The 27,921-nt window shown below is 36.1% G+C and overlaps 2 protein-coding genes across 9 annotated transcripts in view; one reads left to right on the top strand and one right to left on the bottom strand.

Moving 5' to 3' along the window:
* Positions 1-392: 392 nt before the first annotated feature.
* RSRC2 (arginine and serine rich coiled-coil 2) lies at positions 393-15,551 on the bottom strand. Of its 3 annotated transcripts, none has more exons than XM_040609517.1 (10): positions 15,419-15,551; positions 12,272-12,428; positions 11,652-11,695; positions 8,839-9,051; positions 7,729-7,872; positions 3,954-4,076; positions 3,774-3,853; positions 2,867-3,099; positions 1,572-1,661; positions 393-1,038 (listed from the first exon to the last, which is right to left on the bottom strand). In XM_040609517.1, the coding sequence occupies exons 2-10, from the start codon at positions 12,350-12,352 to the stop codon at positions 859-861; spliced, it is 1,188 nt and encodes a 395-aa protein (XP_040465451.1). In that variant the 5' UTR covers positions 12,353-12,428; positions 15,419-15,551; the 3' UTR covers positions 393-858. The 3 variants fall into 3 exon arrangements, with proteins under 3 accessions (XP_040465451.1, XP_040465442.1, XP_040465459.1); XM_040609508.1 differs by having other exon boundaries at positions 8,839-9,029; XM_040609525.1 differs by lacking the exon at positions 15,419-15,551 and adding an exon at positions 10,676-10,753 and having other exon boundaries at positions 12,272-12,342.
* Positions 15,552-15,636: 85 nt separating this feature from the next.
* Positions 15,637-27,921, top strand: part of KNTC1 (kinetochore associated 1) — a 41,569-nt gene continuing 29,284 nt past the window's right edge. Inside the window, exons 1-22 of one of the 6 annotated variants that reach the window (XM_040609365.1) lie at positions 15,637-15,780; positions 16,127-16,264; positions 16,372-16,492; positions 16,896-17,011; positions 17,344-17,416; positions 18,042-18,119; positions 18,665-18,699; positions 18,931-19,041; positions 19,938-20,031; positions 20,382-20,434; positions 20,714-20,826; positions 22,115-22,169; positions 22,844-22,942; positions 24,001-24,044; positions 24,150-24,215; positions 24,309-24,384; positions 25,023-25,148; positions 25,242-25,331; positions 25,866-25,931; positions 26,428-26,489; positions 26,908-27,019; positions 27,771-27,914. In XM_040609365.1, coding sequence (XP_040465299.1) covers positions 16,133-16,264; positions 16,372-16,492; positions 16,896-17,011; positions 17,344-17,416; positions 18,042-18,119; positions 18,665-18,699; positions 18,931-19,041; positions 19,938-20,031; positions 20,382-20,434; positions 20,714-20,826; positions 22,115-22,169; positions 22,844-22,942; positions 24,001-24,044; positions 24,150-24,215; positions 24,309-24,384; positions 25,023-25,148; positions 25,242-25,331; positions 25,866-25,931; positions 26,428-26,489; positions 26,908-27,019; positions 27,771-27,914 — 1,866 coding nt within the window. In that variant the 5' untranslated portion in view covers positions 15,637-15,780; positions 16,127-16,132. Of the gene's footprint in view, positions 15,789-16,121; positions 16,265-16,371; positions 16,493-16,895; positions 17,012-17,343; positions 17,417-18,041; positions 18,120-18,664; positions 18,700-18,930; positions 19,042-19,937; positions 20,032-20,381; positions 20,435-20,713; positions 20,827-22,114; positions 22,170-22,843; positions 22,943-24,000; positions 24,045-24,149; positions 24,216-24,308; positions 24,385-25,022; positions 25,149-25,241; positions 25,332-25,865; positions 25,932-26,427; positions 26,490-26,907; positions 27,020-27,770; positions 27,915-27,921 lie in introns of all 6 variants that reach the window. The other 5 variants (XM_040609335.1, XM_040609346.1, XM_040609325.1 and 2 more) reach the window with 5 other exon arrangements.

The following is a 27,921-nucleotide window of genomic DNA, read 5'->3' as shown; positions in this document are numbered from 1 at the left end:
TGGGTGGCTGAAATGCAGACTTGGGAGAATCAATGAACCATTTACTTATGATAAATACAAAAAAACCCCCACATACTTATGGTTATGAAGTAGTAGCAAGGGGCTCCACCATCCTACCTTCCTCATATCGGTTTGGTTATCCCTCTCTCTTTACTACAATTTGCAAGTATCAAATTGCCAATTAAAAAACAACAACAACAACAAAAAAAGAGTTCAGCACTCATCACCATTGAGTTGTGCTCCATTCTGCAGATCTCCTCAGCTTAGGAAAACCCTAAATCAAAACCAGCAAAGTACTATTCCTGACTTCTCACATTATTATTTTTTTTGACATCTCTAAACTAGCTTCCTGACAGCATGGCCCAAAAGACAACTTAATATTAAATAAGACCTTAGAGAAAAAATGTCTTTATTATTAACCAGGGTTTTTTGCACTGGATTATGTGCCTATTGGCCCAGACTGCTAAATAACATCTACACAATGTTTCTTTCATGTTTCAAGAATTGAAAATAACTGTACAAGGTTAAAGTACAAAAGTACACAAGACAGTGGACACGAAATATCCATGTATGAGTTCATCCCATCTGCTGCTTGGTTTGAAAAGTAGAACTTTAACTAAAAAATACTGTCCTTCTATAGTTCTGTCAAGTTTAATGGAAGTGGGTATAACCTGATAACAACACTAACACCAGTATCACTGTTCTGATATTTACAAAAAAATTGTATTTTTCAATAAATTAAAGTCAATGCAACACCCATGCAAGCTAGAGTACTAGCTTTTTGGTGAACAAGGACCCAACATTTGAACAAGAACCTTCCATAGTCCCAAACTTTAAAACTGCCTTTTTTTTTTTTTTTCAAACTGCATCCATTCCTCGCATTGAAGATGTAAACCCCAATCCCATTCCTCTTTGCGTATGAGTCTGTGATCTTGCCATTTCATACTGTGCATCTAAATTTCTGAAAACCTCTTCCTGTTGTTTCAGTGTTTTGTAACTCTCTTCATCAACCGAACTACAGCCTGCTTCGTCCTCGCTCTAGAAACAAGACAGAAGAAAACAAACATTAGTTGGGTAGGAAATGGTGTTTTCATATATTACACGTGCCCTAAATTATCATTTTGCTTAGCTGCTTTCAAAAGCTAGTAAGATTTGACGTATTTGGGTTTATTGCTGGAACATTCTAGCATAGCTTTCCTCTCACTGTCAAGAAACATGTACAGGACACCTTCATCCAGTTCCTTCTAACTCATCAAGTAAGTGTCTCTCAATTAACCTGTCTATACAAAGTAATACTGTTTTATCAATTATGAATACTGCTCACAGCTACCACTGTTACAGATCATAACAGTTGTCTTGTTAGCCAGAAACATAATAAAATTCTAGAATTTTAATTGAATTCAGATTTAGATGCTGCTTATGAATTCTAGTAAGAAATACTTAAAAGCTCTTAACTACATCAGGTAGTATCAGGTTAACTTAACATCTTTACTTGTTAAGGTACACTTTAAAAATAAAGGGAATCATTATCCTACAATTAACAAAAAAATTACATATTCAGAACTGTTTACCTTAATGCCCATCAGTTTTCTGAATTTGACATTTTGGTCCTTGTTTCCAAAATTTAGTTTTTCCCATATTTCTGCAGACTGTGATTTATCCTGTATGAGTTAAAAAATAAATAAATATTATCACCTTTTTACATTAGGCTTCTCTTAGTATCACAATTCAGTAGCAAGCGAAACAGCAGTATTAAAAATGAGCCCATCATGTAGTGCTAGCACAGCTGGAATTAAAAGGTTCCCAAGTCACATCTGATATTCCTGCAGCACCCCCACAGACACTCTTTGTGAGGGAAGGCCACTTAACCATAGCTTTCAAAATGGAAGTATATTCTCCACTTGGGTAGACTGTACTCATTTCCATAAAGTTTGGAAACCTTGTCAGAATGAATGCTTAAAAAATGATTTGCAGAAAAACAGATTTGCATATTAGAATTAAAATCCACAGCTCAATTCAGGAAGAACTGCTTGAACAGCATTAACATTTTTTCTTCCCTCCCTGCCACTACCCACCAGTGCCACGTGAACCAGTTTCAGTTTTTCACATCTTATGAAACAGTGTGAAGCTAAATAAGCTTGTTACGTAACAGATGCACAATGATAATCTAATGTAACAAACACTTCCGTATCAGCGTCGCACATCAAAAGACAAGAACACAAATACAGAAGCACAAATTTTTCCATAGTATCAGCAGACAAACCCTGTAGTCAGATCCAGTGACTTTCTGAACAAGTAACTGCCACCAGAGCCTTTTTTTATTTGGTGGGCTGTATTTCACTAACTGCAAGAGCATTTATTTGACAAAGCATAAAAGTCTGAAGGCTTCTTTGTACTTATAACTTTTGCTAGTTAATAATGCATTACTCCACACCTGCAGACTTGGTTTTGAGATCTGGAATTGGACGAGGTAGAACAATCAAATGAAAAATCTCTACAGTCACAGAAAGAGTTATGAATTACAGTTTCTATACCTTACCCATCACTTTTCAGTAAAAAGAGATCACCTTTATTTGATATTTAGTTGCAAGTTGTAGGCAAACTGACAAAAGCATCATCAAGATCCAATTTATACCTCTAACATTTCATGACATTAGGGGTTTTCCTGAGGCTTGTGTCACAACCATTTGTCACTGAAGGTCTAGTTATCTTAGTCCTTTCACTCCTCAAGTTCTACCTTGGGCTGCTATTAATAGGGAACTTCATAACAGGTATGAAAGTCATTTTGCTGCAAATAATGTCAATAGAGCATCCTATAACTTAATGAAGTTTTAAGTTTAAAGAAAGTAAGGAAAGACAACATTACCCCTTCCTTTTTGCCTTGCCAAAGCATCTTCCGCTTTTTCTCCTGCTCAGCAAATTTCATTGGATTCACTGCTGCTGGGTTATAATAGCTAGGTACAGCTATTCCAGTCTCTGCTAGTGCTTTTGCTTGTAGTGCCGCCATTTGAGCTGCCATTGCTATTTGAGGAGTTACTTGTGTTCCCGATGCCAGAAGAGCAGCAACGTTAATAACGGACCCTCCAGTGGCTGCAGCCGCTGTAGAAGAAAGGTTACTTGCTATCAGACAATACATTCAGACTTTTTGGGGAGGGAAAAAAAAAAATCAAAACAACCAACCAACCAACCACCAACCCCATCCCCTTACCAAACAGCACAATCAAAAAACCCCAACCAAATAAACTAAAACAGAACCAGAAACATTTCCTTTAACCAGAAATAAGTTGAAAACATCCAAATAACAACTGCATGATAAAAATACATGTTATTTGTAAACTACTGGAGACTCGTTTCTTAATTTTAGTAAAAGATAACTAAAAGTGAAACTAATGTATCTCATGCTTCTAAATAGCCCTGAGCTGGTAATAACTTTCAAACTCTTGCTTAATGATGCATAAAGGAAGGTCCAATGACCATCACAAAATCATTTACCAGCCTAACATATAACATTGTTGTTGTACACTCTGTAAGCTACAAGAAATTCTGACTATTTTTGCTGGATTTTTTTTTTTGAGGGTGTGTGTGTGGTTTTTGGTTTGTTTCTACCATTTCCTAGTTCTAGCTGCACTTCTTATATATGAACCAAGTTAACGATTATACAAAGAAACATGATGTGCACGTCTGTTGGACAAGACCGTAACACTCAGCACATAAGCCTACACATCTTTCACTCACACTATTGCTTAGGAATTAATGTAATATACATGGACTACCTGCAGCCATTTCCTGTTGTTTCTGCTTTTCAACCATTTCTTTTTCTCTCTGTTCTTGCAGTTTCTTTGCTCTTTCCAGTCTAGAAGTAAGTGCATGAGAATAAAAATATTTAGTCATGCAAAATCAGCAGCAGCATCTTATTTATGTCATGTATCATTAAAATAGTAACAATTTCTGACCTTCTGGCTAGTGCTTCCTGGGCATCCATAGCTGTATTTCGCCCCCGAAAAGGTGGTGGACTTGGACTCCGGCTATGACTCCTGCTGAACCTTCGGGGCTTTTCAATTCTTTTCTTTCGCTCTCTGTAACCAAATTTAAGAGAGTTGCTGTAACAGTGAAGGTGCATATATAGCTTAATATTTCATACATTATTTGATCACAACTCTGAAAAATTGCTGAATAATTTGGAGAGTTCTCAAGAACAGCTTTCACAGATTGTAGTAGAACAGTGTAACAGTCACACTTGCCTTGTGACAGACAGAGTTAAAACTGAGGATTTCCAACTAAGATGTAACAGAATGTGTAATTCTGGGCATTTGTTTAGCCTCTTAAACTTTGTGTTTAGAACAAATAGATATGCTATAGATATTTTCATTCTAAAAACTGACAAGAAAAAAACATCATGGACCATAAAGTCAATGGCAAGAAAACCGTAAAATGGATCAAGTTACAAGAACGCCTTAAAACTGTAAAAGGTCTCACATCACTACAATTATATTAAAATGAGCATTTTGAGGAGGCCTGATTTTAAAATTGGCATAGTACTCAGGGAAATCACTATTTCTCTACCCTCTGTACACTCTTCACTAAATGTGCTTTGGACAACTGTTTGAGGAAGGATATCAAGCTAGACATGAGAGCTCGTTTAAACACATGATTTGTCTCAGGCTTGCTCTTGGGGACAGTACTGTGCACAGAATTATGAAGCATGCATTTTCTGGAGCCTGACAATCTGAAAAGAACCCAGTTAAAATGTATTTTTTAAGCAAAATACCAACATATTCCATTAAATTCTCCTTCACTAGCCTTCTCCCCACCTTCTCATAAGCATGACTTCTACTGGGGACATATACATCTAATCCTACCTAAGCAGCAGCTGCTCAAAATTAACATCTACATTTCAAGAGATAAGGGTTTATCCCTGTTTAAGCCTCTGATGTTTTCAACAAAGAAGTCACAGATATTGAAGTGTCCAGCAAAGCTTAAATTACAGAAGATATCACTTGCATTTTTCCCAGATTTGCCATAAACCATAAGTTGAGACGCACAAAGATGTTTCTGCAATTTTATACTTAAACGTTATTAGCAACCATTTGAGATAATAGCTAACTTCAGATAATAGCTAACTTGACAACAGCCACTTTAAATGGCATTCAGATATTGTTTCTTCTGTTTGCAGCTTGGACAGCATCTACAAACACCATGAAACCTAGATAGAAGTTATTAAAAAAAAAAAGATATCCTTGTTTACATGACAAATCTGGTAGAATACAAAGGAGGCAAGACTTATCTTTTCATAGAAGATGACAAGATGCAGATTCAGGCACTGGGAAGTGACAGATCTGCATTCCTGAGATAAGATGTAATGCATGTTTCAAAGATACCTTCATTTTTCCCCGTGCTGACTATTGTAGTTTGCTCTTGTCTTTGGTCTGATGCTTTATTGCACTGGTAAACATCAAGGAAATAAATATTTGAGCTTTTGTATTTAAGTATTTCCATTTGAAACAAGCAGATGGTGTCATGTTTTCCACCTAGCACTTAATTAGAGCAATGCCACAAAAGAACTGCCAGGATGGTCTACATGCTCACAGAACAAAAGATTAGTTTAAATGCTACTGAGGACAAATCACTTGAAAACGTGAGCTTGAGATTATGCAAAGAACCATCAAGAGAAAGTCAGGCTCTACTATTTACAAATGCTTCTGTCACAGCCTGTTAAGTGTGACACAACAAATACTCCTTTCATAAACGAGGGAATTCATTTCACAGGTGAGTTTTAACAGGGTCAGTTTCCACATCATGTTTATTTGGCTCTGAAGACTTTTCCTTGAGGCTTGCCCTATTAATTCTCTTTCCAAAGGCTTCAACTGAGCCCAAAACTCAATGAAGTGTTCTAGTCTACTGTTAAAAAAAAATAAAAATCTTACACCTCATTTTCCTTCTCTAAGATTTGTGAACAAAAGTGTACTTAAAAGAAACGGATTCTTGCAGTATGTCCATCACTATCCAACAAGGCATATTTCCAGCTGAAGAGATTCCTAGGCTAGTGACTATCCCTCACTTTTTCTTCACACATTTGCCCTTCTCTGTTTCAGGTAATTTGAATTCCACTGCAGAAGCAAAACACTATTCTGGGATGTGAAGCTTTCAGGGAGCCATTAAACACAAAATGTTCAAAGTGACTTTTAAAAACAGTAAGTGCACATCTCCTATAATAACCAGAAATAACAGGGAACTGAAGCCTTACAATCACGCTGAAGGTGGCTTAAATACCATTAGATGCAAATAACGTATACCAACTGAAGACCCAGCTCTACTCACCCCAGTAGAAAGTTTGATAGAAAGTGCATGCCAAAATAAAGTACGAGACAAACCACGTAATTCAACTACTTCTTCAGAAAGATAATTCTTCTTAACAGTTTCACAAGTGATGTTGTAGCATTACACGAGTGTGCTGGATTCTTAAGTCTCCAATGATCCAGCGTAATGTTGAGTAGTCATAACCAACTTCTACACCCTTTAAATATGCAATTTAAAATACTCCAGTGAAAATACTATTAAATGAACTGGAACACTGTCAACACCTTCTTGGGAGGTCTGAAGGGACACCAATTTGCATTCAAACTACTACTTTCACTTTAAACAAGTAGGAGGGAAATACACAAACTGTAGTTGTCACATTTTAGCTTACTCATTCAGAAAATCCTACAGAACATTAAGAATGCAATGGTGACACATAGAAGCAGACTTGGAACTCTACAACAAAATGATCAGTATTGTAAAACATTAACTCCTATACAGGGATGAAAACCTCATCTCTAGCACAATCCAGGTTAAGCATGCATCTCAACTCTGTCAGACTCAGAATAAGCCAGTATGTGTCTAGCTACAATGTTTCAATATGCACTTCTAGAATCTAAGGAAGAAATGGAAGCATCCAAGATCAAGAGAAAAATATTCTCATGTTGAACTTGACGAAAAGAAGCTGGTAATCACTTAACACAGAATAGTATGCTCAGATCAGAAATAGTCCATCTGACTTAAAATTCACCTGAACACTACACTGTGCCAGTTCACAGACAAGACAAATTTCTAAATTAACTTCATGGAGCTGATCAGCATTAGCTTCTGATCAGTGTATCTGCTCTGACAGCCAGTGATGCCCTGTTAAACTTCCCATTTATGATATATACACAAAGTACTATCAATAGTATTTTTGAAGTAGTGCTTTGCCAACCACACTACTCGTATTAAGCACATGACTGGGTTAGTTCTACCTTATTCTTCAGTTTTTCCTCACTTAAATATCCTACTTAAACTAGTACATTCAGTTACAGTATAAGAAACCAAAAAGAGCTTGAACTGTGGTAATCATTACTACCCAAAATATTAATTACTTTCTACTTTATCAGTCATAAGTTCTAAAATGATGGTTTTATAAGATACTCATGAAATAACTAGTTAAGTATTTCTAATTGCTAACAAGAAACCATGCTATGTAAAGCTGAGAGTGTGAGACACTTAAGCTGTCTAGGACAAACATTCCTGTATGTGTATGCAAACTACCCAGTCCTTAAACCCACTGCATCAATACAGCTGAGAAAAAGACAAACACATATAGTTACACTGAATAGACATTAACTGGCAAACCTATCATTCTTCCATACATCAGCCCACCACAAATATTCTACCAAACATCATCACTAAGCATATACAGAAGTTAACACTTACCTGCTTCTGCTCCTAGTTCTGCTTTTACTTCTACTTCTATGTCTGTGTCTAGATCTTGATCTAGAACGAGATCTTATTCGTCGTTTTCTCTCTCTGCTTCGAGATCTGGACTTTTTCCTATCACGACTTCTACTACGATGACGTCTGAAACACATGTCCCACATTCTTACATATATTCTCATGTTTAAATTCAGCTTCCACTTAAGGACTTACATACAGGTTTGTCACCACAGGGCAAAATGCATCAGGCAGGGTGGGGAGACTGCAAACTACACACAGAAGCGTTCAAGACTGGAACAGTTTAAGTTGTAAGACTAGGAGATGAAATGGAAAAGGAACCAAACACTACCACCAGCCACAAAGAGATGAGCAAGTTAAACAAGAGTTCACATAAAAAAATCATACTCATCAATACAGCTATTTAGTTGTTCATTAAAGCCTACACCTCAAAACAAATACACAGCCACACTAATCTGATGTAGAGTTTTAAATTCAAGGCAACAAAACTCTCCTCCTCCCCATAACATTCCAAAACCTTAGGGAAGAGATGCCCAAATGAGTGACACAGTTCCTCAGCTGAAGGTCATTCCTTGCTATCATGTTTGCTACAGATCCCTCAGCTATGAGCAGAGCTGGCTGATGAGTTCTGGCAGCAACTTCTTCTACTCAAGCAACTCTGCTACCATAGAACGTGCTAGGTGGCCTACCGGGCATGGAGGCTTAGACAGCACTGCCTCTGTGTAAGTTCTTGATTTAAGAGGTAAAAAGCCCTGACATTACTAAAGGTGTGTTTTCTTCCCTGTCACTGACAACAAGTAACATTCGATACAGTTTATAAGTTTTCTGTACTGCGTATACCAACTATAAACGTGAGACAGATCACCTATATAAAGCCTTAGATATGTCATACTTTTACTCAGAACCAGTCTAAAACTATTTAAGTAGCGGCAAATGCACTATCCAATGAAAACTGGAATATGCAATATAAATTGATCCTTTAGAGTCAAATTAGATTGGTATATAATTCAGCTGTACTTCAAAGTCTACACAAATTCCAAACACTGCTTTTGTAAATGCAGTTAAAAGAGAACAACATGTAAAACAGCTTACCTTTCACGAGACCTGGATCTTGAATGACTCCTCCCTCTTGATGATTTTCTCTCTTTGCGTTTATGTCTATCCTCACCATTTTCAGATGAATTTAGGCTATCTCTTCCCTTATCAGAAGAATGTTCTTTGTCATTGTGGTCTTCAGATTTGTGCTTCTTGGAGGACTTCTCTTTGGATTCATGTCTTCTTGCCTGTTTTAAGAAGAAGTTGGTTCTTTCAGGAAAATAGTGCAACAAAGAGAGTTAGTATGGGTATCAGAAGATAAAAAATGATAAGTTGTGATGCAACATTAGTAACCTTAGGAGTGTGACTCAATCATGAGCGATGGCAGTTTTACCTAATGCCACCAACTAACCAAAGATGCAAATTTTTCCCACTTTTCCCTCCTCCCCACTGTCTATAAAGGATTTCTAAAGCATCCATCAAGGGATCTTTACAGTGTTTCCACATAAGAGTTCACAGCATTGTAACAAAACCAACTGTCATTCTCATTACTGCCTTCATTCCAAACATATAGTAAGTACCTATCTTTACCTGACAATTTATGAATATGCATATATATACACAAACACTCATACTTGTAGTAAATATTTAATATTTGCTTAAGCCTACCATGTAGAAAGTTACTGAAACTCATATATAGTTGCAGACATATACTACTTTGCCTTTAGAACTAAAAGTTTTCTATCCATCATTAAGTAATTTTTTAAGCAAAACTCTCTTCAGTTAGTAACTTCCAACAGTTTTTAAAAAGCAAAGTAGTAAGGTATACGGTTGACATCCCAATTTTAGTATTTAAAACTAACATGCATCACTTTGAAACCTGCCACAGTAGTTTTAAATTAAAGATATGCTGCTCAACTATACCGCAATTTCTTCCTGCAGTGCCTCTTAAAAAAAAAAAGATTCCTTTTTATAGCTGCAATGCCAAAAATATTTAGCAAGGTCAGGCTTGATTTTTGCCAGTGTTTTCCTTAGAGACCAAGTCATGACATCAACACCTTTTCTTAATATATCCAGTTTATTTTGAAATCTTTCTAGCAGAAAACCATAGCCTACTTAAGTCTTATGTTTAAATAACATTTTGTTTCAAGTCACAATTTAGGCATGATACTTTTTTTTTTTTTAGACTAAACCCCAGTTCTTCAGAAATTTGGGGTGGTTTTTTTCCTTATCTAAATCTGTTATCTACCCAAAGAAAACTTTCCTATAATCCTAACTTGCTCTCAAAAGTCTGGCGAAGATGCTATAATTATTTTACACCCACTTATCCAAGCCTTTCTAACTCTTTATGAATATATATCAATTTCTAAATGTATTTGATTATAGTTCTTCAAGTATACAATAATATTAGATTTTTTCCTGGTTTTACAGTGTTTTATTGTTAGCTCCTTGAATAACCAGTTGTTACATAAAAACACATCTGAAGTTTGGATGTTACCTGTATGTTAATTTTGAGTATGTATTTACACAAGTAGTTGTTCCGATATACATATTAGAAAGAATTACTGATACTCAGTATTTAGTCTACAAAGAAAGTTTTATTCTTGCAAATGAATGAAAACAGTTAATCTACTGTGGGATGTTATTCCTCATCTGTTCATTCTGTGAAATTTAGGAACTGCTAAATAAATTGTGTAAGATTAGATCCAACAACATGGCAAAACACTGGATGCAACTTTAAGCAAGGACTCTTTTTAATCATTAAAATCAGATTTACAAGGGTTTTTTATATCATATCTTCCAGACACACACTTAGTAATAAACCACCATTATATCCCATAACGGATTTAAGATATTTTTAAGGGAAATATGAATTTGAATTACTAATAGTTACCTTATCATGAAGTAGGCTTATAATTTTGCTATCTGAGTCTGCAGCGTCTTCAGTTCAGTCTCTTCGCGCATTAGCACGCTGAGTATGATTTATTATAGAAATGTTATCATGTGAGCTAAACAATATATTCAATTTCACAAAAACTCTCCTAGATTATTTCTTTTTTTTCTTAATCCTCCTTTTTCAAACAGAGCTTCCATTGGAACAGGGGAAGGAGATGTTCCTGACCTAGGTTAGAAGTTAAAAAGTCCCTCATCTGACCCAGCCTGCTATTGCCCCACATGGCTTAAGCTTCTTTGTGACTACTTCGACGCTCCAGGTTTGCTTGTTTCATCTCTTCTCTGGTGCGTAAGCCAGTGATTTTCAAGGTATTATTGATGCTGTCTCTTCTCACTCCCCTACATACACACACACACACACATTTATAAAAAAAAAAAAAAAAAAAAAGAGACAGCCCTCCGAAATTTTTGCTGCTACTGTCATGTTTCCAGCTGACTCAGCTTGTTTGTCAAGCTATGAGTGTCTTTACAATTAAAGGATGCAATAAACAGAGCTCAGTCAGGTGGGGTATTATTTTTAATATACTTAAGTAGATGGGTATGTATCATTGAAAGTCCTGAACACTGGCCAGGAATAAAGGCACCCAAGGCTTTTGGTTAATGGAAGCTCTGTGAAAGTCATCAAGAACACCATTCTACCTCTCCACATGAATTCTTTCCTTTGGCTGTTTCCAGAAAAAAGAAATAATTAAAGTTACTAGTTTCTGAAAGCTATAAAACTATTACCTTGTCAACATGATGGCTGCAATCATGCTTCACTATGAAAGGATCTCCATATCCATTTTTAAGCTTAAAGTTTCCAATTTATTGTACTTACCATAAAGTCATTTATATAGGTTTACACATATGTACATTACTACAAGATACTTTTAAAGATGTATTGTACAATTACCTAAACGCTACAAAGTGTTAATTACCTCTTTGCTTCTGCTCCGGCTTCTGTGTTTTCTTCCTTCAGCATCTGGAAAAGAAAATATTTATTGTTATTTACCAAGTTAAGGAGATCAGCTGGCTGTCATCTTTCTAGTTTCTTTCAGTTATTCCAGCCCCCAAAGTCAAGAATAGAGATATAGAAAACAAACAGCACTATCCAAATATCTACTGCAGAAAGCAACCTCTAGCTGTTACTCAGAGCTCTTTGCATTTCTTTAAGCTAGCCCATGTCATACTCCAGTGACATTCTTCAGCCAGGTAACCTTATTTTTGTTACAACCATGCAAAAATATCCCAGTCTAAGCATACCTAATTAAAATAAAGACAGAGTAGTATGGTTTTCTGTTTGGTGGTGTTTGTCATTCCCATTCCCTGTCCCCCAATGCCCTGAATATTACCTGGACCTTTTTACTTATCACTTCTACCATTAAAATCGAAAGGCTTCAAAGTAACATATTCAAGATACAAAACCAGAATTAGAAGCTTCTTTTTCTCCCCAATTCTAAAAAGTTATGAGAGCTAAATCCACATATATTTTTCCAAAATGTTCTACAAGCATGCACCAGAACATTACTATGCAACTTTGCTTGTATGAAGATCATACCTGACTTCCGTCTTCTTTCCCTTGACCGTGAGCGTGATCTTGAATAATGATGCTTTGATGTTCTGGGAGAACTAGAGGCATCTGATTGTTCCTTTTTCTTCTCTCCTTCTGGAGAGGACTTTTCTGGGACTACTCCATCTCGTTCCGTATCACTACCCTACAAGAGGACAGAATGTTTAAACCCAAAAAACTTAAGTTTTGTTGTTTTTCAGTCCTATATACTTAGTATTTCCTCTGAAAACACACTTAAAATTATGTTCTGTAAGACAATCTCCTGAGTAGACATCCCATTATTCATTAGGCAATAGTTTGATAGACTTCCAGTGAACTGTGTAACTGCATAGATTGCTTTTTCAAGACTTTAATAAGGAGAACTAACATATAGCAACATTTTGCTCTCCCACTACATTAGACTGTACTTTTTCCATGCACTTTTGAGTAAGACTAAACTCTGATCCAAAGTTCCCTCTAAATGGTGTTGTTCATAGGTCAATTACCTTTTAACATTTGCATGACTAAGATTACTTAACATCAATGCTGTCCCAACAGAGCTAGATCACCTCAGAAGTTAGGTCATTACTGAGGCAGGGCACAAAATCCCCACTGTAGTTTGAAGGACTAAATGAGCTTTGAAGATAAATGAAATTAGATATACTATATTAGTGTTAGACACCTAACTACTGCATAAGGGAAAACCTCAAACAGTATCTCTATAAAAAAAAAAAGTGTATTTGCATAAGAGTACACACAGGTCACATTCACCTGTCCCAAGAATTTTTGTATCATTTTTCTTAATGACAAAAAACCAGATGCTCCCCCCATTTCTAAACCCTGGCCTAGGAGGACTAAACCCAGAAACTTATCTTGTGTAGAGTAATCAAGACTGCATTGTAATTCAATGCTGGGAAAAGTAAATGTGTACAACATCCATGCAATGAAAGAAACCGAAAAAGTACACACTGAAAAGGTGAATGTGCTCTCATTAATGCCTTTACAGATTCATTGGTCTTTCTTGTTCTGATCATGTAGACAGTCATGATCAAGCTTTCTGAACACTGTACAGATGCAGATGACCTCACTGACATAATTTGGCCCAGAAATGCTATTAATGAAGACAGTATAGTATAGCTGAGGACTTTAACTTGCATGCTTTTCTACCAGCTGCCCTTTTATTTGCAAACTAACAAGACATGTCAAAACCTCTCAAATGCTGATTTATATTCATTACTTTGAAAACAGAGTAGCTAGTTTTTCTTAAACTACAACAGATATTACAGCTTGTTGCTAATATATTGTGTATTAATGGTAGACTTTCTTCATAACATGCTACAAGTAGATGTTTGGACTTAGATTTCACCTACTGTTTAGTCTGTCCAATTCCTTATTACTTTGCCTCTGTACAAAGATACATCTATAGTAAAATCTCTAAGAGAGATAAAGCAGCTGTTCATTTCTCCATTCACACGGTATACTGGTATCTTGTTCAAAACGCACCAGCATGTGGACAACAGCACTGACCACTTAAAGTGCATTCACAGCAGAACTTTAACTATAGCCTTAGTGACACTTCTGAATACTACTGATAACCCATCCACCATCCTGAAGCCTTTAGGGCATTAGATAGAGCAGGAACTGACTCCTGTTTGTGACCTTAGACATCACAATTCCTTGCCATTCTATGATTATCTGTCATCAATGTGCTTGTTTACGCCCCCCTACCTTTTGCTCAGTCCCTCCCTTCCTTTCCAAAGGACTCAGCCAAAAGTTTGAGAAATTTTGAGATTTCGATACATTTATATTTCAGTTACTTGAAAAGGATAAGGAGAATACCAGCTAAACAGTCTTAAGTTAACTGCATTTTTAAACATAGTACCCAAGGGAAATTGAGCCCACTGCCACATTTTCCAAGGCTATCACTCCTTATTTATACACATTGCTGCTCATTACTGCCCTTGTGTACTGCACCTTAGAGAAATCTCTCAGCTCTACAAAAAAAGGACAGCAAAAAAAGGCTGACAGACTTTAAGGAGACTATTCTCAGTTCTTAGATTGGCCACAAGCTCATGGGTTTCCTTGAACAAGCTCCTCACCTACTTACTGGTTTAGGGGAACCTCACAGATAGTGCCTGTAATCTAGGTGCAAAACTACAAGTCCATAATTCTTCCAAGTCCTTTTATAGAAAAACATCTCTTAACAGGTTAAATTATATAAATCGAAAAAAATTATCCAAAAAAACTATTTTCTGCAGAAGTTTATGGTCCTCTTCTTCTGTTTCACCACTGGTCAAACTTTCAAGACAAGAACTTTAAATACCAGATAAGACACCACAAAGTACTCAAAGTCAACTTTGAAAAGTTTTTTTCACTTTTGAACCTGGTTTGGGAGTTTGGTGGTTTTTGCACTCAAGACTATTTAGTAACTTCAAAAATAAATTAACAACATCGGGTTTGATAACTCCTCTTATTGATTCTTCAACTCAATTATGGGAAAAACATCTTCATCTGTTTCCAGGCCACACAAATTTTAAGAGAATAAAGCTATGCTCTTAGGCTGTGTATGAACATAAAGACAGTGATAACTACAGCAGAGGCGTTTCCTATCGATATTGACCATAAAAACCGGAAAACGATAGCAAATAATTAATCACTGAGTGTAAGAAGACGCTGAAAATAACAGGCCTGTGACCCCCTAACACAAAGAAAAATAACAGGCAAAGAAAACCCACACGAACGAAAGCTAAGCATGGCCCAACCACCAAATCGATAACCTCCCTCCTCCCCTCCCAGGGAACCTGCGCCCCAGAGTCCCTCTAACACCCGTTCCTATAGCCACAATACTTCTCTCCCCAGTCAGGAAACGATAGGGCCTCGGTCACAAGGCCTCTTCGCTTCTCTCCAAGGCCAAAGAAATGAAACAGAAACTTCTGGAAAAAGGGAGAGAAGTAACGGGTGAAAAGCGGCCACCCCCTCCCCGAGGCCCATCATGGCGCCGGCAGGCGAAGGAGCGGTGGGCGCCATTTTGTCTCTCCGCGCACACAGCTTCCCGACCCAGCCCTCCCCATCTCACACGCTCTTCCCTCCCGCCCCGTGGCGGCCCCCTGCCCAACTCGGCTCCCTCCAAACACCCCAGCAGCGAACACCACTTACCGCCATGACCGAGCGCCCGCGACGGTCGCTCCCCCTCAACAAGTCCTCACAAGGGGCTCAACCTCCCTCAGCAGCTGCGGCCGCAGCGTCCGCGAACCGAGGCACACGCCCCGCCCTCCCTCTCCCTCCAGGCGCCCGGATGTAACAATGGGGCGGGGGAAGGCGGTGCAGAGCGAGGGAGCCGCGGTGCATTCTGGGGGCGGGAAGGATTAGGCCGTGTCTTAGCAACGGTGCTGTTCGCATTTGGAGGAAGTTTGGCCCACGCCGCGGCCCAGAGCCGTAGCCGCGGCTCCCGCCAATTTGAAAGCCTGAAGGAGCTGAGGAAGCGCGGTAGTGGATTGTCACTGGTTTCTGGGGCTGTGGTGAGAAGGTGGGAAGATCGGTTGTGGCCCCTGTGGGCAGGGTTGGCCGCTGCGCGGTGGGGAGGGCTTTTTGGCACTGAATTTCTTCCAGCTTTGGACGCAAAACCTGTTCCCACCAAGCTGCGTTTGATGGGGCCCGCTGGGGACATAGGCTGGGAGCCATATTGCTCTTGCGACTTAACTCTGTATTTTATAAACGCGGAATTTGCCTTTAGGCTTATTGTACCACTCTTCCTCCTAGACGCAGGGATCACGATAGAGTAATAAAATCAATAATTTGTGTGTGTTCATACAACTTTTTTACAGCTCTCTGTGTTACAGCATATTCCTTAAATGTTTAGCACAGGTAAACATGTGGAATGATATCGAAATTCTTGCAAATGATGACACAGGGACTGGGCGGCTCCCTGTAGGTTTAGGACAGGAGTGTGGAACTGCATTGTACCAAGTGGATACACTACTTCGGATCACATCCCAAGAAAAGGTAGAATGCATCAGAGCTGAGTCTTTTTCTTAATAATTACCTGACCTCCTTTGTCATATTTTCTAAAGTGTTTCAGTTACTCTCTATAACAAGCTTTTTCGTCTTAGGTCTCTGTTAATCCGCAGTTGCGTGCATGCAGCTCAAGAGGTGGCAGTATTATTGCTGTTGACAGATCGATAGCAGTTCTTGACAGTACTGGGCAGTCTCTTCAGATGCACATTGGGTTTGGTAAGCTCAGTCCTTTGGAATTCCACTGGAAGCTAAAACTAACTTTTCAAATGTGTATGTTAGGTTTCCTTATGAAAATATAACAAGTGTCTTTCATATGTAACTAGCTTGTGAAAAGATGTGTTATAGTAAATAAGTAATAAGCGATTGCTGGTTCTTTATACAGTTAACAAAGTATTTCTGTGCAATTTAATAAGAATGCTCACTAACTTTTTACTGCAATGAAAATAATGGCTACCAAAACCACTCCCTGTATGCCCTTTCCTGTACTTCGTTTAATCAAAATAAATAATTTTGAAAAAATCTGGGACATTGCATTGCCCAATTTCTGTGTTTCAAATATGAATATCTATTAATAAAACCCAAATCTTAATATTTGAAATTTTGCCATGGAACTTTTCAGATACTAATGTGGATGTAGTTGGTATGTGTCAAGAAAATCAGTTTCTTGTGGTTGGTGAGAGAAGTGGCAATTTCCATCTTATTCACATACCATCAAAACGAATCTTGCTAACTAAGGTACAGTAATTTTTCTGTTCTAATTTTGCTGAAAAACTTGTGTTCACAGAATTTCTTTGCTACTTTTTTTTCTCTTCCAAATGTCAAAATAGAAACATTCTTGTGTTTTGAACATTTCTTCTAGTTTGAACAAATTTAAGTGACACTTTTGCTCCCGTAAGTAACAAATAAGGAAATTATATTTAGGAATGGCATGTATAAACAAGAACCCATTCTTCATGAAAGAATAGGGTTTACTGTTTGAACTGATGATCAGTATTTCTAGTATTTTCTTTTTTTAAAATAAAATACAGAGTAATAGTCTAATAGTTTTTATGTTGATTCTGTTTTAGATTTTGGTTGAAAAATCTTTAAGTGAAAAGACCTACTTAAATCTCTTTATTGAAAAAGATAATGCAGATGCAGGTAAGAATTTGATTATTTCCGCCCCCTCCCCCCCCTTGTCTCAATGTTTGTGATTTTGTTGCCCTTTAATATTAATCTCTCAGGGAAAGAGACTACAAAATAAATAATCAGATGCAGCTTTACTTTGCATTGTAGACATTAAACGCACTTTTCTTAATGCTTTCCTGTAAAGATATTTAGCTCTTATTAATTATTTTACAAATGTCATAGAAAACAACAAACATTCAGAACTCAAAACCTCTTTCAATTGAGACTGCACTAAACACATGAAAATGCTCAAAAAGGAAGTATTCCTTCTTCTGTCAATCGGACTTCAGATTTTAGTAGTTTGTGTGCTTCCTAGTTTTGTTCTGTCACAATATAATATATTTAAATGTAGTTTTGTCATGAAAACAGAATTTGCAGACTGACAGATGCATAGAAAAATTATAATTTCAAACAAAACTCTAAGATGTAGAGACTTATTCTACTCTTCGTTGAAAGTGACGGAATTTTTGTTTCAAATTAGTCTGTTGGTCAGATTATTTTTTGTCAGTTATTTCACTCTTCTATTTATAAGCAAGTACTCTCTTTACTTACTCTTGAATACTTAAGTTTGAAATATTTGTATCGGGATTTTTTTTAGGTATTTATCATATGTTCATTCTTACAAACAATGGATTCTTCTGCATTATGTGTGTTCCACTTGCTGAAACACAGGAAGGTAGGATGATCTTCCAACCACTTGGGATTTACATTTGAACAGGGAGAGCTGTATTAAAAAAGTTTTTCCATGTCTCTTTCTAATAGGAATAAGATATTGAATTGGGATTTTCTATGTAATCTTAGTTTATTTTTAAACAGAAACCGATATAGAAACTAGTTCTGTAATAAAACTGTTTCTGTATTCTTCATATAATTCCTTCAACTTAAGTTTTTCTGAATCAGTGCTTTAGAGAGAGAGTACTGAATACTATGGAAGCAGGATTTTAAGCCATAGCCAATCTTAGCTGTACTGAAGGATATTGGGAATAATGTACATTTTTAATGCTGTATAAGTATAGTCATTAGTTCATTAGTTAATTTTCTGTAACTCAGTACGGTGTTGAATAGAAATAGACCCTGTCAAAGATCCTGGCAAAAGTGGTTTTCAGCATAGTTGGATTAGGATTAAAATATTTTATAAGACATTTAGCAGGGTTTTTTTCAATTTTGGAAAAGTTTATTTAACTGAATTTAACTGATTTTTTTTTTTTTTTTTTTTGGTAGCAATTGACAAGATGGATATATTTACGGGAAAGCACGTAAGAAATACCTGCTAACTTGTAACATATGTGTTAAGTGAAGAGTTTGTAACAAAACTTGATTCTGTACATTTCATGGACTACTTACCCATTTATTATTATAACTCATAATTGCAATTATCACTTTTTCTGTATATGGACAAGTGAGCAGTTCAAGGTTTTATCTACTAATGTTATGAACAACTTTTTTCCTTCCCCTTTTGTTTGCTTTCCCTTCTTCTACCTCACAAGTTACAAGGACAGATAAAGACAGCTTTCATTTCCACAGAAGAATATCACAGCCTTGGCTGTCAAGATTTTGTGCTAACTCACTTAGTGAACAAAATCCATTTGATAATTGTGGTAAGTACTAAGAATGGGTTTGTAACAATTATGTGATCAGTGAGGGTGTTTTGATCTGCCACAAAATTTATCTCTAGCTGGATTAAAAAGAAGATAATAAACTTTTTACACTAAGACTTTTTGTCTTTAATTTCCTTCACTGTAAATTTAAAGTTTATCAGTTGTGCAGTCTGTCTGTAGTTTTTCTTGCAAGGAAATAGCTGTTGTCATTTCAAAACTTGCACTGTTACGATGGACGGGGGGAAAATATTTTCAGCCTGGATGCATGACCTTAGTAAATCACTGTGGTTCCTAGCCTGTACAGGATAGTCTATTTATAGTCTCATCCTTGAGCTCAGAGAGAAAGCTAAAGTTTGCAAGAGTCTTCCAGTCAGGTTCACATTCAGCAAAGGCTTGCAAAGGTAACAATTAAGGTCCCAATTCAATAAAGCCCTTAAGCATGAATTAAGTACAGGAACTAATAAAAAAATAAAAATATAGACATATTTTGAAATGTTATTTTGGACTAGAAATGAGTTTTCTCAGCTGATTGACTGAAGCTTGTTAAATTCAATGCAATTTTTCTCAGTAGGTTCAGTGTATGTTTCATTCAGGTTTTATGTTCTATGAGAATAGAAAGTGGATATTTTGAAATATGGCTTGTTTTTAGAAAAGCCAAAAATGTTTGGGGATGTTGACTGTAACAATTACCATAGTAAATGCCAATCTTGAAAGGAGACAGGAAAAAGGCAAAATTAAAAATAAATAAATGTATTTTTCTGAACATCAGCATTCACCAGGAATAAAGTTTAAGTTAGTTTTTCAGCTTTTTGAGTTAAAAATCAATTGTAGAAACATGCCTGTCAATGGCCAAATTTCTAATGTATAACCCCATTTTGCTTTGCCTTTACTTATAGGGTAAAGGTGATTATGTACTCTCCAAATGGCAGGTAGACACTACCAATAACCTGGTGTCTGTTCGAAGTTTAGCTGATTCAAGTCTGATCAAAGGTAAAAAAAGTGGTTTTTCTTTTTATAGACAAATGTGGAATTCATATTTAATTGCAGAAAATACTAAGACATTTTCAGTTATTTCACTGTTTTTAGTAAATGCACATAGACCAAATAGAATGCTCCTTGTAAAGGTACAGCCAAAACACATGCCTCAAAATTGTTGAATTTAACTTAGATACATATATCACAACTCTATTTAAGCTAAACTTTTCACAGTCCTAGGAAGTTCCATGAGGTTAAACATCTGTAGGTTTCCAGTGCTTAGTTGTACATTTTAATATGGTTTTGCTTCAAATACATTTCTCAAGAAAAATAATAATTTTTTGGTGACTATGGATATTTTTTAGATGCAGTGAAGCTTCAAGTTCTTGGCAATCTGCTGTTTGTTTTAGATACAGAGGTATGTGTAATGATTTGGTTTAGCCTTCATTTTACAGTGTTCTTGAACCATCTTATAAAAATACTTTTTAAAGTAATAGCTTTAAAATATGTTTTTATAAAGTAAAGATTATTATATTTACAGAGGCTATTGATCTTGCTGTGTTGGTTTTTTTTTATTCTACTCCTAGTCATTTAAGCTATGGAATGTGAATATTCTGCTCAAAAAAGACAAAAAGTGTCTTCTATGAAGAAAATATGAAAACCATATCTGTTTTGTGTTTGGTTTTTTTTAATCTAGAATATTTTAAGCATGTGGGATGTTTATTCTCTTACTCTAATTTGCGATTGGCCTTTAGTACATACTGAAGAATTTCTTCTAAGTACAGAGTCAGATTCTTCTCCAGTTTTATGGTAAGTAAAGAGCCATAGCACCAATCCTGAAAAGTGAAAAGTTCTCTGTCATTTCAGGAAATGAGCCACAAACACTTTTTTTTCCTGTGGTAGTGATTTTTTAGAAATCTTTGAAATCTTTCTAGTCAGTAGCATAAAATAGTTGGACTGTAGGTGTCCTTAGTTCTGTGTTGTAGAAAAGAAAACCTGGACACTTTCTAAATTTTCTTGGTTTATCTGTTACTGCTAAGGAATCTTGCATGTAGCCTGTATCATTTAAGAAATACTTGTCTAAAATCAGGTCTATAATATGGCTTTACAGGTCTGATGTTATAAAAAAAGCTACTCTGTCTTTTGGACAGATAAATAGCAAGGTCTTCATTCTGCAGATGTGATACAAGAATTATTTACTTTAAAAAAATTTTAAAAATATCTGTGCTGAAAAACAACAAAGAATTTGAAAAACGGGATGTTGGTTACATCCTTACAAACAGCTAACAAAATGTGGCCTTGAGGAAAAGAGCAAACACCATAAATAAGTCAAGCTAGGGCACAAGAAGATAAACTCAAGGAGAACCAAATGGTAATGAGACTAAACAGAAAATTACTGGAACTATTGTAAACTATCCTAATTAGCATACTAAAAGATCCACCCTCTAGCAAATACCGACGGACCCCTACTGAGGAAGCCCCCTCTCCACTCCATGGAACATGCACAGTAAAAACAAGAACACTGTACCTTTAAATGGAGCTAATTGTAAGAACCAATGGAGATTAAGAGTGACTAAATGTGATTGTCAACGGTTATTCAAAGGGTATAAGAAGTTTTACTATGTGTTAAGAGGTGTGCTTTGTGGGTTTACCACCTAGCATCCATCTCTGTGCAGACATGCAATGACAAGTATCTCGACCCTGTGTGTGAATGGGCTCTTGTACACTGAGTGAAGGACCCAGATTCGGGATGAGAGATGGAGAGGCCAAAATTCTTATATGTGTGTATTGGTTAAAATGCGAAATAAATTAATGGCAGTTAAGATCAGAAAACAAGATTCTTGGCTCTTTCCACTGCTCCGTACCAGTTTAAAAACAAGAACTGCATCCATGTGAAAAGCTTAAAAATGTCAGAAATGTGATTGTATGCACTCTGCATGCTAAAACACTGTTATTTTTGGGTGCACTATAGGGATTTAAGAAGTACTAGTTTCCATGGAAAACTAAATTTTCTAAAACTCAGAAGCAAGAATATTTCACAGTTTTAACATAACATTTATACAGTATATTTTGCTTCTTTTTTTCTCTTGTTCTTTAGGCAAGGACTTGCCAATGTTAAACTGATTGTCATGACAGTACCAAATAACAAACAGGTATAATCTCTGTATCTGTGTTCTGTTCCTTAGTTGTTATGCAGTCACTCAGAAAAAAAGGGCATGGTGGGTAGGAAGAAAATAAAAAGAGATGGCTAAGTATTTGGAGTGAACAGAATTCTCAGGAGCTCAAAGTCAAAACTGAAGTGTGACCACCTATATATTAGGATATAGCAAGTGAGGGACTATTGTGATGTCTTATGGTGGTGACCAGTGCAAATGGTTGGTTTTTTTAAATGGATTGTTTGGGGTTTGTTTGTTTGCTTTTTTTAATGGTAGGCAGATGGGAGAGAGCAGCAAAATTTACTATTGTCTCATATATCTTCAGATTTCTTTACAGCAGTATCTCTGCTGTATTCAGCATCTACCTTTAAGTACAGTCAGCAGAGTTAACTGAAAGAGAATGCCAGGATGAACTATACAGTTTCATGTAACTGTACAGTTATGCATAATTGTATTATGTCTAATTATACATAATAGTCTTATATACAGAGGCAACATCTAAAACTTCATTAAACTTTCTCAAATTATAGAGACCTGCTTCTTCTTAAAACCTTATAATATTCCATCTAACTCCTTAAGAATCCAGAAATGATTCTGCAAACATCACTCTGTCACCAGTGTATGAGGGGGAAAAAATGTTACTTGTTTCTTTTCCCTTTTTTTTTTTATAGATGAGAAGTCTAATGGTTTTTGCATTGCCCACTATGCAAGTGCTCTATTCTTTGGAAGTATCTATTGTTTCTTCGCTTGTTCAAAGTGGGATTGACACAGTATGTTTAGATGATTTTTGTTGTTGTTTTTGCTGTTCTTTGAAGCAATGTATTTGTCTTAATATGTATAATTATTAAAGAGGGTGCTGTGTTATTCTTGTTAAGTTAGAACCAATTTGTGCTAGGAACTGCAGGAACTATACAAAGAAATGTTAAATGATAGCCCCAAAGGATGGAGAAAAATAATTTTAGCCCCAGGTCTACTGCAGTGTATAATACTACTGCCAGTTGTTCTTGCTGCTGAATACTGTATGAAGTTTTAAGTTCTCTTCCACAGAAAAATGCTCTGGGTTTATTTGGGAAATTTTTTTTAGATGAGAGAACAACTTCTTTTACTGTTTAAACTGCTTCCTTCTAAAGACCTTAACAAAAGAAGGTAAAAAAAGAAAGCAAGAACTTTATGAATTAGCAATGTTATAAAGACTGGTAAAGTGGAGTGGGGATGTGAGAGGACACCAAGTTAGAAGTCTAAGCAGTAGCTCTTCATTGGAATAGTGAAAGTGTTTGTAGTGGATCTGATACGCAATAAAATGCAAAGCTGATGAAATTGCTTGCCTTGTATGAAGCACTTGACAGAAATGATCATATATGCAGTTACATAGCGGAGAAAATAATGGCTAATAAATCCCTTTTCTTTGATCTGAGATGATAAAGTTAAGGTGGGAAATGCCAAGACATGTATTGCCTTTGTAGAATGTAGCATAGAGATCAGATTCTAAAAGATGTGAAGATGGATACAGTGTGACCTGGTTATTGTTTGGACAAAATGAGAGTGTAATTTTGAGGAGATGATTCACTCAATGTGAATGGTGTACTGATGGTAATTCAACTGGGATAGCAGAGTACCTTCAGTCTTCAGTTAAGGCCCTGAGAAATTTTAGATAGTGCAAACTGTCCAGGAAATAACTTGCTAGGTTGTGTGGCTTTTTTTAAGTGCTTATCTGAGAGAAAAGCAATAGTTTGTTTCTAGATTAAGAAACACTTAATGCATTACAGTTGTGCTTTCTTACAATTGATTTCCCATACCACCTAACGATTTCTGGTATTGCATGCTACAGGATACCATATACTTCTTGGAAGGAATTCATGCAAAACATGAGATGTAAGATAATGTTTTGTTTCTTACTAGGCCATTATTATATAAAAATGGCAGACTGCTTCTAATTATAGTTGTTTCATAGTTCACATAATTCCCTCTCTTCCTCAGATCCTCTGAAGGCCCAGTTTCTATTGTTGTGATGAGAAGTTTAACTGAAGCCTTGCCAGAAAATAGGTAATGTTTTCTATGAAACACAATTTTATTATTATATTTCTTATCTGTGGTTTGGCACTTATGTTGAAGTAGTATACTTAATTTCATCCCTAGGCTAAGTCGCTTACTTCACAAACACAAGTTCACTGAAGCAGAGAGTTTTGCTATTCAGTTTGGACTAGATGTTGAGGTAAGTTGTCTGTTCTTGATAAATACATTTGGAGATTAATCAGTATAACTGAACTTAGGAGTAAGGATCTTGCCCTGTAGTCCAAGGGAAAGTATTAAAAATATTACCAATATAGAGAAATGTTACCTTACAAAGCAATTTGCTATACTTGAAGGCTGATTCAAAAATAGATGACTACGTGGTGAACTATGTTTTTATTTACAGTAACTAACAAACCTTGCAATGAGAAGTGGTGTAGAAGTACATCTTCTGATCAAAATAAGTGCCGCTAGATCTAGAGAAGGCACATTTGTCCTTTAAGTAGCAGGAAGCACTGTTGCTAAAAAAAATTCAAAAAAGAGTTGTCACATGCATTTAACACATAGTCTGGCTTCATGAACTGATTTATTCAAATAATGCAATTTGAATATTCCCTCTGCTTTTTTAAATAAAAAAACAGGCTTAGCTGGTAAGATAAAAAGATACCATGATTGTTAGGGACTAATTTGTAGTGCATTTCTGTAATGAAATCATTCAATGTAAGTGGACACACTTTATCTCAAAAACATTGTAAATGGAAGCATAGAGTTTTCATTTGAAGACTGTCTGCTTGAAACTTAATTGCATCAAACTGAAAACTGTGTTTCTTTTTTAAACAGCTTGTATACAAAGTGAAAGCAAACACTATTATAGAGAAACTAGCTTCAGCTTCTGTTGGGACTTACAGCCGTGAAGTCTGGCTGGATCTTGTGAATGAAGCTAAAGAAAATTTGCAAAAAATTCAAGTATGTTTTTATTTCTACCCTCTTTCTCTAATAAAGTAATTCAAATTATAAAGGAGCTTGAAATTAATTTTAGTTGTTTCCTTATGCAAACAGGATAGCCAGTTTGTTGTGGATTACTGTATAAATGCTCCATGGCCGCTGTATGAAGCCACTCAAGAAATGTTGAACTACGCTAAAGTCAGAGTAAGGGGTTTTATTTGTTTAAATTGCTTATACTTGTCCATTCCTATTACATGATTCTGTACAACTTGAGATGGGGGACATCTTCAAACCAGTTACAGTCATTCAAAAAATAAATGCATTTTAAATTGTATGAAGAAGGAGCAAGGCTTGTTCCAACATCACTCTTGCTTTTACTTAAGGGCAAAAACGAGCTTATAGTTTCATTTTCACATCGGAAAGCAGGTTTTAGTTTTGAGTAGTAGTCTTTTTAAATCCCTTTTAACTACTAATTTTAGGACTAAAAGCTCAAAATGGTTCACCTTTTCTGTTTTCATTATTTTAGTCTTTCCTGTCTTATCAAAGAGTATGAGAGAGATACGTATTACCTGTCTGATCCTGCATGTAGAAATCCAGTCAGAGTCTAACACTGTGAAATACAGACTCCAGTTTACAGAGATACTAAGTTTTTTTCTTGTATGCTTATTAAATTTGTAGTACTATCTGGCATGTTCTGCATAGAGTTGTCAGCCTAACCATTTCATGTATTTTTTTCAGATCTTGAAGAAAGATGATAGAAGCATTGCTCCATCATGTGATGAGGCTCCAGTATCCATAACTGAGGTGAGGACAAACTCCTTGGCCCAACAGTATCTTATGATAAACAATTACAATGTAGAGTTTTAAAAACTGCTACTGTTGAACATCTTAAAAGTCTAGCCAAACTTATATTTTATAGTATGAAAGAGAACCACAGTAATGACAGATTTCAGAAATACGCAGCTTCTTCAGTCATAGAAGGAATCATTTTCACATGCTTCAGAAATTAGAGGAAGAGGCTTTCTTAAGTGCTTTTATGTATTTAATTTTGTTTCTAATTTAGTTCTGTTGTATACTGGACAGGCCTCATCTGCCTTCAAGGAAAATCAGTGTAAAGCTTGAAGCATCTGAGAATTTGGATTAATGCTTTATTAAACAAACTTGCATATGTAATTAACTGAAACTCTTGTAAAGTCTTTCTTTTCCTCTGTTCTTCCTCTTTGTGATTGTTATTCTAATCATCTAATATTACCGTTCAGTAAGCCAGATATTGACCTAAATCTCTTGTCTGCATTTTCAGGTATTGAGAGCTCAGGCGAGGCTTACAACTTTTTATGGAGCTTTTGGATTAGAGAAATTCAGGTTTGTTTCTGTTTGCTCATTGATTTAGAGTCAGTGTAATTGTGATGGTTAAGTATGTGCTATTGAAATTAAGAAAAATTTTTTTTTTTAGTTATTTAAACTTTAAACCCTTCCTTCTCTTCCTGAAGTTTACCATCCTCTACTGTGGAGAAGGGAGAGTACAGAGAGGTTGAGTTATCCTGTATGTTGAAAATTTATATTACCTTTTTCACATGCACTATCTTGTATAGATTTTTTTTGTTTGTTTAACATATATAGGAGGGGTTGTCATTTTATGCGTACACAATCTAACACTACTGTTGTCTCTTACGGCATGTAATACTACCTAGAAAAGGTTTGAGGTCTGTTGTCCCACCCCGCCCAACTCCTTCAATATTGACATACAACAATAACAGAGTTTCTTTTCCTCCTCTTCTAGTGGTATTGCTTGGACAGAATTCTTGAATAACAAAGATATTTTCAAGAATATCCTATTTCAACTAGAAGAAGGAAATTTATCTTGTGCGCAGTACCTCTGGCTTAGGCATCAGGTGAGATGGCATAGGCATTTCCTTGGTATTTATGGAGGGTGTTAAGGTCTCTGAAATTTTCCAGCCTTATTTAACAGAATCAGACCAATGCAGTTATAAAGCAGCTCCTCAAAGAAGCAGAGGTCTATGGTAGAATCTCATCCATCATCACAATGATTACCTGTTCACCTAGCTGCTTAGAAGGCTGAACTTTTTATTGATTTAGGAATAAACTGGTATTTCTGATGTCAGAATGCATATTTTGAGGTCTGAAGGACAACAGGTTTTTGATATATTCTGTGGTGGTTATAATTTTCTATTCACCTTATTGCAAGCAGAGCTCTCAGAATTTTTAAGTGGATGTTTGCTGGCTACCTTAAAATCCTTCAAAAATAATCACATAGACTCCTTACTCTGAATGACACATTCATAATGGTAGCTATGGGCTATTATATTCTTCAGTGCAGGACTTTCAGGTCCATGACTGTTGTTTTCTTAATAAGACAGAACTATAGAGCAAGTTGTGAAGTAATAGGACATGATCCTTCCACTGCAATTTGCAAAGAAATTGATTCACTTAGGACTTGTTTAAGAAGGCCAAGCTGTAGTTGTTCTGAACATGGCTATATTTTTTATAAAATTCCTGTCTAATTGCTGAGATTTCCTCTTTGTGTGAAATCTATTGCTTCTGCCTATTAGTGAAACAGCTTTACAAAGTATCAGATAAACATATAATTCATATGATCTGTAATGGTTCTGTTTAATATTTCAGGCAGATTTTGAAAGCAGTTTTGATGAGAAAATGCTGGAGAACTTGCTTAACGCCATCCATTTCACTGTTCCTTTGAAGGAACTACATTTGTGGCTTAAAAATGTCGTGGTTCCTTTCTTAAGAAGAGTTGTGCCACAGGGACAGGTAAGAC

This window comes from Falco naumanni, chromosome 1, assembly GCF_017639655.2.
Source record: "Falco naumanni isolate bFalNau1 chromosome 1, bFalNau1.pat, whole genome shotgun sequence".
NCBI classification, from domain to species: domain Eukaryota; kingdom Metazoa; phylum Chordata; class Aves; order Falconiformes; family Falconidae; genus Falco; species Falco naumanni.
The sequence above is the reverse complement of the archived record's forward strand: the minus strand, read 5'-3'. Positions and strand labels throughout refer to the sequence as shown.